This window comes from Patella vulgata, chromosome 7, assembly GCF_932274485.2.
Source record: "Patella vulgata chromosome 7, xgPatVulg1.2, whole genome shotgun sequence".
In the NCBI taxonomy this organism is placed as follows: domain Eukaryota; kingdom Metazoa; phylum Mollusca; class Gastropoda; family Patellidae; genus Patella; species Patella vulgata.
In genome coordinates, this window is record NC_065885.2 from 59,025,411 (window position 1) to 59,038,897 (window position 13,487).

The 13,487-nt window shown below is 34.6% G+C and overlaps 1 protein-coding gene across 1 annotated transcript; it reads right to left on the reverse strand.

Moving 5' to 3' along the window:
- Positions 1–3,909: 3,909 nt before the first annotated feature.
- Positions 3,910–11,714, reverse strand: LOC130010451 (B-cell receptor CD22-like). The gene is made up of 5 exons (XM_056102146.1): positions 11,626–11,714; positions 10,285–10,581; positions 8,451–8,852; positions 7,556–7,678; positions 3,910–6,747 (listed from the first exon to the last, which is right to left on the reverse strand). Exons 1-5 carry the CDS (start codon positions 11,684–11,686, stop codon positions 6,701–6,703), a joined length of 930 nt encoding a protein of 309 aa, XP_055958121.1. The 5' UTR covers positions 11,687–11,714; the 3' UTR covers positions 3,910–6,700.
- Between the last annotated feature and the right edge of the window lie 1,773 nt (positions 11,715–13,487).

A 13,487-nucleotide genomic window follows, 5' to 3' on the forward strand; every position in this document is an offset into this window, starting at 1 on the left:
GAGTGATAAAGTTAGGTTTTTCTGATTTCTTTTGTGTTTTGTTGAAATCAGCATTGATTTTGTTTTCGAAGGATTGATTACCATCCCATTGTTTTCACACCATTCAGCAACCAAATAGAGATCATTTTGGAGATTTTTGGCAATGGATAAAATATCTTTGTGTGAACAATGCAGGGTACTGTCATCAGCAAACAAATCTATCTCACTTGATTCAATATTGAGTGGGAGATCATTTATAAAAATTAGGAATAGGAGAGGACCCAGGATCGAACCTTGTGGAACCCCGCATTTGACTGTAGTAATTGAGGAGGTAATTGATCCTAAACATACTTTTTGCTTCCGTGAGTCAAGATATGATTCAATCAAAATTTGTGAATTATTATCAAATCGATAAAGATGTAGTTTTTCAATAATAAGCTTATGATCAATGAGATCAAATGCTTTGCTAAAATCAAGATACACTATACCACTCATCGCACCATTATCGATAGCATCAAGCCAATTATCTGTCATTCGGATCAGTGCAGTAGCACATGAATGATTTGATCTAAATCCAGATTGGTAAGCATAAAGAACATTGAAGGTTTCCAAATAAGTTTGAATTTGAGTGCTCAAGTGCCTTTCGAATATTTTTGAAATTGTGGGGAGAATTGAGATTGGCCTATAATTGTTCGGATCATCTTTAGCTCCCTTCTTATGTATAGGAATAATTTTAGCCAGTTTAAGGGCACTGGGGAACATGTTTTGAGAAATACAAAGATTAATGATATATGTCAAACTGCTACAAATTGTATACGCAGACAATTTTAAAATTTTGGGTCCAATACCATCACACCCAATGGCTTTGTTACTATTTAAACTCAATAAATGTTTTAATACCTCTGTGGTAGTAATACAATTAATAGAAAAGTTGTTATTTGGGGGAATCTTATCATTTACGTAATCTGATATCTTTCGTTTGCACTCTTGAGAAAGTGGTGTATAGGGGGGCTTAATGTCATCAGTTAAATTAGTGAAGTAATCATTCATCACATTAGCAATAGCATTTAGATCATTAACTGTTGTTTTTCCATATTGAATACTATTGGGATAAGGGCAATTATTGGGTTTATTCTGTATGTCACTAAAATATCTCCATATGTTTTTAGATTGCTCTTCATTTTCGATAGAGTCCTTGATAAAGTTTTTTTTGGCTTTATTAATGAGATTTTTGGTTTTATTTCTCCATATTCTATAGTCGTCACACCTCTTGGAGGCTTTAAAGAAGTCCCTGAACTTTCGGGCTTTATTTATTTCCTCATTAAACCACTTCGGTTGATAGTATCTTTTTACTCTTTTTCGCTTTTGCGGAGCATGGCAGTCTAAAACACCTATAAAAAGGTTATACCAAGTATCAAGGGCAGAATTTGGGTCATCAATTGACTCGACTAGTTCAAATGGAATTTTAGCAAGATCATTAATAAAATTAGAATCATCAAAGTTTTTGTAATTTCTGTATAGAATTTCCAAGTGGTTGTGTTTTGTGATTTTTCTCTTGCAGTTTCCAATGATAAAAATAATCGGAAAATGGTCACTAATACCATATTGAGGAACTTTAATTTCAACAATATTATCCGGTGTGTTTGTATATAGATGGTCAATGACAGTAGAAGAATTTTTAAAACAGCGTGTAGGGGCAGTAATTAATTGATGTAATCCCTGCATATTGATTATGTTTTCCCATCGTTTTGGAACAGTAGTTGAATAATCTATATTAAAATCTCCTATTACATAAATAGATTGACCAGTATTTATGGAATTTAAACTAGTTTCAAAATCATCAAACCAACCTGTACACGAAGAAGGTGGTCTATATACAAGACATAATAAAAATGATTTTTCATATTCTGGATGGAGTTCAATCCAAATGGATTCGATATTTTGATGTTCATAATCAAGTTTTCTTGAATATTTTAGATCTGAATTTACATATAAGATAAGGCCTCCGCCACTTTTGCTCAGTCGATCTTTTCTGATCAGATCATAACCAAAGATATTAATAAATTTATCGTCAATTTCAGAATGTAAAAACGTTTCAGAAAAGCCCATGACATTAAAATTTTCATTATCTTGCAAAATTAAATCCCTTACTTCATCAATTTTACCGAAAAGTCTATTTATATTTAAATGACCTATTTCACGAATGGGAGTTTTCAGAAAATGTGGCTTGGGTGGTTTATTTTTGTAATAAACTAAGAAATTGAGTGGCGATGCTTTAAGGGTTTTTTAATAAGAGTAAACAAGGGGACGTTACTCTAAAAATAATAAAATCAGGGTCGAAAGTCAATTTACAACACAAAGATATCTAATACTTAGGTATTTACAGTAAAACAATCAATGAACTACGTATCAAATATACCATTTATTGCAAGATTTATCCTGAATCAGTTTTTATATAAGTTCTAATAATTTAGATACGATAAAAGTACATCTCAAGTTTGTCGGCATAAATTAAAATAATCTACTAATAATAAAATCCAGTACACTGATAAGTGACGTATATATAGTACGCGAGCGTCAAATTCCACAAGCTATTGTTACAACTCCACAACAGAGGCTGCTATTTAAAATGTTTTCTATAAAGGCGGAGCCTGTGTACCTACTATACGTGATTTTCCACTCTCTTTTGCGATTGTACAGTAAACCCACCCATTCTACTCGGCATACATGTATATAATTTTCCGCTTTGGTTTACTTCGTATAATTGGTATTACAATTTACAGCCCTTTCATTATATTCAACGCCGCCCAACACTAAAATATAAACATATGCTTTAGACAGTTCAGCTATTTATGTGCGGTTGCTGTTTCACGACAAATGTTGATTTTTATTCCGTTCATGCTTGCGCCCTCTCCACGTTTTCATAAAGTGAGTTATCTCCCTTGGTAGCGACAGTATCTGTAAATGTTATTATAAAAAGCCTATTAAAGACAGAACCATAGTAGCAACCATTCAACTGAATTGACAAGTAATCTGATAAATATATTTAGTTTATCTATGCGATATTTTATAGTTTGTAATGGTATTAACAATCATCGCCACACATAAATTATATTGCAACCTACATATGTAACACGACTATTTGTTACACTGTCTGCAAAACGGCACCACAAATAGATAGCAATGTCCGTCATAACACCCGATAATTCTTTCCTTTACGTTGTTTTTCGAAAGGACTTCTCCACGGACTCATATGTTACAATTTTTTTTATATCACGCAGGATAAAAAGGTACAAGCACATGTCTAATGAACTCAAAAATAAAATGGCTTTCGGTCTTGCTCAACTTCACTCTAGTTAGAGCAGCTACGGCCTACTCTTATATCGAATTCCAACTGTCAAGGGATCGCCAGACGATACACCAGTAGACTTAAAGGAGTATTGTTTATCAATGTCCGAGTTTTCTCATTGACCACGTATTGTTGGTTTTAATGGATCCAAGTTGATTGTGGTATGGACCTACTCCACGTACTATTAATGCATTATTCAAAGTTTCTGCGGTTATACGTGGCAAGGAGTAGGGTCGCCTGTCCAACCTCGTGGGTTATGCAAGCGAATTATGTAAATACAATTAAACCATATGTTAGTCCCGAAATGGCCTAGTTTGTGTCGAGTGGACGTTAAACCTCATCTCTCTCTCTCTCTCTCTCTCTCTCTCTCTCTCTCTCTCTCAAAGTTTTTGTTTACATTGTTGCCCCTATGAAGACCGATACTAGTAAAGAAGAACACAAGAATCTTTCGAAAATATATACAACACAAACAATTTTAAGTAGTATCAAAAGATAATTAAAAGAAAATTATAAAATGAAAAAAAATTAAAAAATGAAAGCATCTTGTACAATGAAAACATCTTATACAATGAAAGAAATTTAAAAAAAAATGAACACAGTTTATAGAATAAAAACACTCTATACAATGAACACAGATTATACAATGAAAAAAGATTATACAATAAAACACAATCTATACAATGAAATACAATGAAACACAATTTATAAAATGAAAACATTTAATACAATACAAACATGTGATACAAAACAATTAATAAAAGATTAGCTGAACTGGGCGTATATCTTCGGAAACAAAATTACCCAGATAAATTTATTGATGAAACTAATCATCGAGCTATCAATTTAGAGCAAACCAAATTAAGAGAGCCAAAAGCAATAATTCCTATGAATAAATTACTACACATATCCCTACTGAAGAGGATGCAAAATCTATTGTCCAAAACCATAGGCGTTTTTGTTAACCGATTAGATTAGACCGATTAGCTATTATACGCATTTGTGAACCAAGTTGATTATGCTAATCGTTACATTTGTGAGACGATTTAACTCAACTGATTAGGCAAATCGACCGAATCGTCCCAGGAGGTGTTTAGGCAATTAGATTTGACGTTTTCAAAATGGCGGAATGTTCGACATCGTAAGTAATTTTTAATGCTTATTGTTGTTTTTCTCCATAAAAAATGTTTTTTTAAAACGCATTTGATGTGTTTAAAGTAGCTAAGTCTCTAACTCAATATCATCCAAAATCTTCAACATTGAAAACACGATTTATTTGTCAAATTATATCAACATTCATGTTGTGATCTTAACGGGAAAAGATGGGCTTTTGATATCCAATATTTAAGACAAAATAAACATTTTACCATTGGTACACGAATCGTGTACCATAATGCGCTTCAGTCCTAGTTGTATCAAGAGACTCGAGGGACGAGGCTAGACACATTGCACCAAATCAAACGGCGTATGTAAACTGGAATAACCAGACGCTAGAAATTTGCACTCGCTTGAGACTGCTGGCTTATTTCGCCGAACATAACGGATTTGAAATTGGAGTAAAAACGGAAACCATTGAATGTAAATCAGTTTATATACATTCATATTACAGTATTATATGCATTGCGACCCACTTTTGTCAATTTCTAGGTCCCAAATGTTAGCGATTTAGCTCCTTTAATGTTAACTTTATAGTCCACAAGAATGTTAGATCACCTCTGGCTCTAAGCAATTTTAGGCCCTCTGGGTGCCAGCAGTGTCACTGTAATCTGTAGGTAACTTGGACTACACGTGAAACACACGCCCCCCTCGTCATGTTAGCAGAGACAATTTTTTTTCTGATCGGTGTCCGTGGTGGCAGCCATCTTACCAAATCGTAATTATCAAATTTCACATTTGTGGACCATAGCTAATCAAATCGAAATCATACCAAATCGTACTAGCAAATCAAAACCTAATCTAATCGACTCACAAAAACGCCTCATCTTTATACTACTAACAAGTGACAGAATTAGAAGTAGTATGAAATATTCTAGACGCATAGACAAACATAAAGGGTTCTCATTTAATCATACATTATGCAAGGGCTAAATCTGCCAATTGCAGGTTTTTCTTTAGGTTTGAAAATGTTATCTAAATTATTAATTAGACATTATTTAACTTAGCCAGACCATAATCAACTCTAGATGATTCCATTTGCTGCTCGAAGTTCATTCATAATTTAATCATGAAATGGATGATCGAGACTATGTTTTTTATCGCACAGACTTTAGTAATGATGATCGAGGCTAGGCTGAAATTTCAATCGCTTAATTCTCGGTTCACAGTGGATCAATTTGACTTAAATTGTCAGCAAATTGTCTTTACATGGTCTAGTTTTTAACTATTATAGTGAGAACTGCCAGCTCTTTATCTTATCTCCCATAATGTATCTTTAAGATAACTAATACAGGGATATTTACAGCCAATGAATTGCAGTTCTAAATATATCATTTATTGTATGGTTTATCATGAGTATGGTGGAAGATATATCGGTAAAAACTAAACCATTGAATTTGAAAGAATAACTTATTTTGTGATTAATGAACTAAAAGCATGTGCTGGAAAGCACATTAAAGCTACATTAGTTAAGAGTTTAATAAAGAGTTGGTCATTCTTGCTATAATAATTCAAAAATAGATAATAAAAATAGAAAATATTGAAAATTTCATTCAAATTACTTCATTCTCAGCCAAGTTATCATTGTTTGTAGTTTTGACAAGATGTGTGCATTGTGGTAACCATGACACTGGTATATTCGAGACTTAGCCTCGCTTTCCCATTTTTAAATTAAATTTTTAAATGACGAACCGTTTTAATTTAGTCAAAATCTCAATTATCCGATGCCATCGAGAGTTGATTATGGTCTCGCTTTGTAAATAAATGTCTAATTAATAGTTTATATAAAATTTCAGGCCTAAAGAAAGACCTGCAATAGGCAGACTTGGCTCTTGCATAATGTATGATGAAGCTAAATCACCGAGTTCTTCATTTAGAGCAAACCAAATTATGAGAGTCAAAAGCCATAATTCCCAAGAAGATTTTTTAATTACCATTGGTCACTACATAGAACTCTACTTGATTGAATGGCAAAAAAATCTTCCCGTATTGCTAAAACGTGACAAAATGAACAGGTATGATGAACAATTTAATAATCTTAAACAGTTTCAGACAGTCATCAAATCTTAGAAAATTAATCTCTTCGTCGTTCAAAGTATCGTCTCATCAACAAACACCCACTGTTACAAAATACACTGCTTTGAGATATTCTTGGGTCATATCTGTTGTTGCTTTTTTCTGGACAACTGTTGATATTTATCCCGTTGAGTTTTGTCTCCTTTACACGTTTTCATAAAGTGAGTTATCTCCCGTGGCCCCAGCAATATCTGTAAATAATATTATATTAAATATACTAATAGTGATAGAACCATATAGTGACTAACATTCAAACGTGGTCTTATAAATATATTTACAGCTGTCTAGTCCTTTGGGTGAGACGAAAAACCGAGGTCCCGTGTATACATTGGAATGCCCGTAAAAGATCCCTTGGCAGTTGGAATTCGATATAAGAGTAGGCGATAGTGCCGCTGCCCAGGCAAAATTTCCCTCATAGCACACTGTATGGCGTATGCCCGTCTTCATTAGCCCAGCATAGGAGCAGAACAGTAGGACGTTAAACACCATTTCATTTCATTTCATATAAATATATTTAGTTTATCTATGCGAGGTCTATTACAAATTCTCGCCACCCATAGATTATATTGAGATATGTTAACACAACCGTATGTTACATTGTCTGCAAAATGGCACCAAAAAGAATAGGCCGATATTTCTTTGCGTCATGTTGTTTTTCGAAATGGACTTCTTCGTGGACTCAAAATGACTGCAATAAAACTTATGTTATAATTAAAGTTTGTCTAAATACGTTTATATATCAAGCGGGGTAAATAAATACAAGCATAAGTCTAATGAACTCAAAAATAAAATGGTTTTCGGTCTCTTCGTCAACTCCATTCTAGCCAGAGCAGCTAACGCCTGAACAACGTCCATCCATAAACAATTCTACCAATTGGTAAATTTGTATGACCTCTGATGTGACAGAACTGTATATTAGAGGAGTGTATATCTATTTGGCTTTATTATCACAAAGAGCCATTGGAGAAAAATCCGAGGATACGAAGATTTACAACTCACTGGAAGTTTGGTTATAGTATTCTGGTATTTGTTCTGGGGATGTGTCGGGAACCAAGGCAGTAGTACTTGAATACTGATCGTCCTCTCTGTTACCCTGCTCTAGTCCGTCATAATTTGAACCTTCTACAATAAAAGAGGGGAAAATACACACTTTCGTTGACAGCACCACAACTTCCACCCCTGAGAAGTGTAAGACCGGATTTGAAAATCCCTAAGGTTGTTATCTGTTCACCCTTGGATTCGAACACGTGACATGTAAGTCGAGATTTCTGTGTTCGAACTGCTCGGGTCTTGCCGCCAGCAATTTTTACTTATGCTTTCCATTAATATTGCGTGTTCTAGATGCGGGTGATTTATCAACCAGGACATTCAACAGTTCAGTATGTGAATGACAGAGTGTCCCAAATTACCTCTAGTTTTATTATTGTTTGAATTAGTATTCTTGCAAAAGGTCTGTTTGATTTCGTATCCATCAAATGCAAACACGCTTTAGAATCCGAGTGACAAAATGTTTGAATTAGCATTCTTGCAAAACGTCGGTTTGGTTTCGTATCCATCAAATTCAAACACTTTTAATGTTGTTTGGTTTTGGTTAATATAAGATATATGATCCAAGGGATACAACAATAAACAAAGCCTTCCAATAGTTAATATCAGAAACTATATATTAAGTTAGTATCCATACTTTAGTTTTGGTTGTTGACCTTCCAATAGTGTTAATATCAGATACAATGGATAAAACAGTATCCTTGCCGTTCGTTTTGGTTGTTAACCGTCTAGTGGTTAATTTCAGATACTATAAGGCAGTATCCTTACCTTTAGTTTTGGTTGTTGACCTTCTAATGGTTAATATCAGATACAATGGATAAAACAATAAGTTAGTATCTATCCTTACCTTTAGATGAGGTTGTTAACCTTCTAATTTTTAGCATCAGATATGCGACCACGAAGGAGAGTACAATGGACAATACCATAAACAAAGCCAAACATACGGAGAGTCCAATAACAACTTCGTAAACACATAGAATGAGATTAACCTTTACAGGTGATGATATACCTATTCCTATACCATTGTTACCCGTACATGTATAGTCACCAGTGTCGCGCGACGATGTTGAATTCACTTTAAATATATTTGATGTTTGGTCTATCAGCTTTATACCATTTCTACTCCAAGTATAACCATGTGGTGGTACTCGAGGGTTGGTGTCTTGAACGGAACATGTCAATAAAAGTTGTTCCCCTTCAACAATGGCTATGGAAGTTGCTTCTATTACAATGTGGATTGTTGGTAGACCTAAAAAAAAGATGAAAACAAAAGTTGAAAAAACTAAAATTAAATTTCACTTTCAATTTGAAAACGTCAGCATATAGAAATGCAGCCATAAATGTTATTATCAAATATTAGTTTGATATCTAACATGTCCAAAAAACGTGTGATTATATCAAATATTTAGAGGGGTGATGATTTGGAGAGAAAGAGAGAGAAATGGGGTTTAACGTCCACTGGACACAAACGTATTTCCATAATTCGCTTGCGCGTAGGGGTCTTTAGCAGTGGGAGGAAACCGGGGGACCTGGAGAAAACCCACGAGGTTGGAGTGATGATTTGGACCAATCGATCTAATATTTCATATATATTAAGCGCACGTGTTAACCCTTTTAGCCAACCCAACCCCCCTATTGGCTGATGGTTGAGCAACAAGTTTCTGTAAACGTTTACTGGTTTGGTTTAAATTTAGACAAAGTTGCATTTTGTATATTTCAGTTGTTGCGACCCCATTTTAGAAAACATCATCTGATCGCGAATCATCGATGAACAAAGTCACCTTTTACAATGAAACATGAAACATCATCATTATTCATAGATAAAAAAATGTTGTAATGAGGGACAGGGGAAACAAATCGTGATCGTGAAATAGTAAAGACGATTAGCAATGTGGCAAGAGCTGTATAGATCAAGGGATTTACGAGGGCTGGTTGAAAATTGATTTTACACCCATCTTAGAAAAACGTTTGTCATTCCTAACTCTTTGCGATTATATGCCCAACGCGCTCATGAGAGATGCCCACAACACTGGTTATGTGTCGAGTGGTCCATCGTCGAATGGTTGCCGTTGGTGGCCTTCCAGGACGCGGGGCATCTCTCTACCACGCTTAAATTCCACAGCCCACTGCTTTACTGTATAAAAGGAATGGGTATCATCCCCTAAGGTGGAGACCACGTCGCCATGTATTTGTTTTCGGGTTATTCCTTTTACTTGCAGGTACTTGATGGCTGCCCTGTAGCCATTTTGTCCCTGTCTGGTGATTTCAATGGGTAGGTTTACAAGATGGTCTGGTACGAAGACAATAATAAGACTACAGTTGCAGTTCTTATGTCTTATGATTGTACTTTTTGGTGGTAAAAAATTGTTTCAACCGGATCGATCTATCCTTTTCAGACTTAGAACTTTTCAGCCATCCCCCGTATATGCTATTCATGAAAACAGCATTTATTCAAAATTTCCAGAGTAGTCCGCCGCGACCCCACCCAAAGTGCTCCGCGATCCCGAGGTTGGGAACCCGTGTCTATTTGGAATGTCTTGTCAGGTTTATGGTTATTTGTAACTGCTAATCTGTCCGGGTATCTATATTCAATCTCCTTCTAAAGTTTATACCAGACTTGAAAAATTTAAAAATAGTTTTAGCCATAGCCAAAGATAGTAACGTTTAGATTTTGAACTTACACGTTACATCCAGTTTGAGAAAATCCGTCTGAACTTCGCCATAACCATTAAAAGCTGAACAATAAAGAGTGTGATTATTCAGATGTTTGTCCAGTGTTAGTCTAAGTCTGCTTGTTGATACTCCATCCTCAATATCCGTTGTTATATCTTCATATAGCTTATTATCTGCAGTGTCTATATACCACGTAATGTTGGTAGTAGTATACGTCACTTCCGTCTTACACGTTATATCAATGGACTGACCAGCAATAAATCTTGTCTTTTCTGGACGAATTAATGTCAAGTTTCCAGTTAGTTCTAAAACGATAAAAATCACAAGAAAACACACTTAATAATGCAAAAGTTGATTCCGATAATTGGGGATCTTTGATTAGCTTCAGTTATCCAGCACCAGATAAGTGAATTTACAGAATGATGTACCCATCGTTCAAATCGCAACAAGAATATCTTGATTGGAGCGGATGGGGTAATTTTGTTATTTGATCCGTTCGGGGTTTCCCACGATTTGATGGCGATTTGACCAATCTGGTTAAAACACAGATCCTATTTCGTTTCTTTTTTATGGTTCAAAATTTCGTTTTACTTGTCTTTACTACACTTGGATCTGGAAGAGTGATCTGGAAGAGTTGTTATTTAACTCGTGTTCTGAATGGTGTCAGGGATAAGCCAATGAAACGGTCTGTTACGGCGAGCTTTAGGCGTGGGTAATCCACTAGTAACATCAATGCTGATTGGTTAATCAAATGTCTGACGTCATAGGGTCATAAGTCGGTCTTTTGAACCCTGACGTGACCTATCGCTATAACTTGTCAGATCTTCATGTAGTGTAGGCCATCGAAAGTATAAAAAAACGAAACGAAATATAGATCTGTAATCAGATTGGCGATTTGACTATCAACATGAAATATCAATATAAGGGCTATCTGTTACATAGTTTGTGACGTAAATATAAGTTATATTTATAGCACGGTTTTCATTAGTTAACAGGTTTAAACATCGAGCTGTTTTCATGTTTATGTTAAATCCAAAAATTACGCTGAATTGTCTTTATTTAGAAAGTCCACAATAAGAAGTTAGCAATTAGAAGATTGCATGAAATTCACAAATTTATAGTTGTGAATGTAATATATACCGCCATACTAAATACTATGCGACGTTTCAAAAAGTTCGATGAAATGTCGTGTATATTTGTGACTACTTAAGTTTTTGCTTGACAAGGCTAAGGCTACACAGGTCATATTGAAATATAGGTAGTAATGCTACCTTATTGATACTTGATAGATATATAATTATCTACTATCAGGCCTATAGCTACCAGAACGATGACAACCTGTTACATACCTTTACTGATGGAACATACAAAAAGACAAAATATCACCAATATCATCAACGTGTTCATCATGTTGAAGAGAAAATGATATAGCGTGTTATTGAAATATATTCTTGACAAATAGGAAATGAGATGTAGAATATAAGTAATTTTATGATGTCATATTGAAAGTTAATGTATATCTAAATTGAGATATTTGTATGACTAGAAGGAAATAAATCTAAATGAGGGAGAGAGGGAGAGAGATGGGATTTAACGTCCACTCGACACAAACTAGCTCATGTCGGGACTAACATATGGTTTAATTTTATTTCCTTAATTCGCTTTCGCGTAGGGGTCTTTAGCAGTGGGAGGAAACCGGAGGAACCGGAGAAAATCCGGGAGGCTGGACAGGCGACTCTACTCCTTGTCACGTACAACCGGGAATTCGAAACCACGCCAGTTGACTCAATGACAGGCCTTATGATACAGCGCGCACGTATTTTAATAATGTAAACTATAAGTATTTCTATGATGTCGTATTGAAATTTAATATTGTATATCTATATCCATGCATGTAGCCTATACGACATTGAATGGAAACAGATTAGTGACTAAGGCTAACATCACACGAAGATACAATGGTTAGAAATGCATCATGTAGGAACTAAATCTGCATATTGCAAATCTTTCGTTTGGCCTCAAATGTTATATACTAAACAGCGAAAGAAAAAAAACGTCAGTACGATTTTAAAACTATTATAGTGAGAACTGTCAGCTCTATATCTAAATATTGCGTAATGCATCTTTAAAATACCACTAACCAACAGACACATTGCTATTGCAAGAATACATTGTATTTATTTTGTAAGAATGGTTCGGAAACAGCTCAGAAAATAATCGAAAACTAGAATTGCAATGCAGTGATGATTGGTTTTAGTGGCGCCCTTTACCCTTTAACTGACACCACTTCCGGTACGAATGAAACAGTTTAACAGATTTTCACATGAGTATGACTGTTAAAAATAGACACATAATAACTATTTTTCATTGTCATGTGAACATCTTATATTACTAAGTGACAAATGTGAAGTACTTCCGGATGCGTGATTGTCATCCTTATCTATGTCATCATATGAATCAGTGTATATTAGAGCTTATAAATAGATATTGAAAACTAGGAAAATTGGACATAAGCCCATGTAAATTTTTTATTTACTTTTTTTTATATAGATTAACGGTTTAAAATATTTAGACTATGAAGACATAAATGGCCTACATATATTGTGCATTTATGAAATAAACATTTTTTTTAAATTACATAGATGTAAAGTCTTTAGAAAATAACTATGAAGACAACATAAAATAAATGGCCTCCAGTTATTTCTCTATAACTGGGAAATGTGTATCTATAGTCGTTTTTAAAAAAAAAAATAATACAAGGGCTCTAAAAATTCAGGCTATGAATACAACATTGATACGAAAATAAAAACAACTGGTCTACATATCTTGTCCGTTTCATTTTCTCTAGAAGTGAAAATACACAAATTGGTTACCCCCCCCCTCCCCCCCCCCCAAAAAAAAACGCCTTTTTACCTATATTTGAATTTAGTTTTTTTTCTAGAAATACAGAATACTAAAATAACAGAATATGCTATAGACCTATATTGGTCTCTGAAATTAAAGATTGTATACATATGAAATAAAACCATTGGATATATATATGTATATTATAGTGACAATACAGAACAGTAAGTCTAGGAGGGCAACAAAGAAAATTGGATATGGGCGCAGTACTTCAATTTCACATCCGTTAGACTGAACCATGGGTTATGTCGACTCTAGGTCGACAATTGAATTTTGGGAAGTGAATCAGCCTAGTTTTTTCTTTCAG

Excerpts from the sequence above, each read along its gene's own strand:
- LOC130010451 (XM_056102146.1), bottom strand. The coding sequence starts at position 11,686 with ATGATGAACACGTTGATGATATTGGTGATATTTTGTCTTTTTGTATGT. Across the intron at positions 10,582-11,625 it reads TGTATGTTCCATCAGTAAAG|AACTAACTGGAAACTTGACA; the intron begins GTATGTAACAGG and ends TTATCGTTTTAG. Across the intron at positions 6,748-7,555 it reads ATACTATAACCAAACTTCCA|ATATTGCTGGGGCCACGGGA; the intron begins GTGAGTTGTAAA and ends TATTATTTACAG.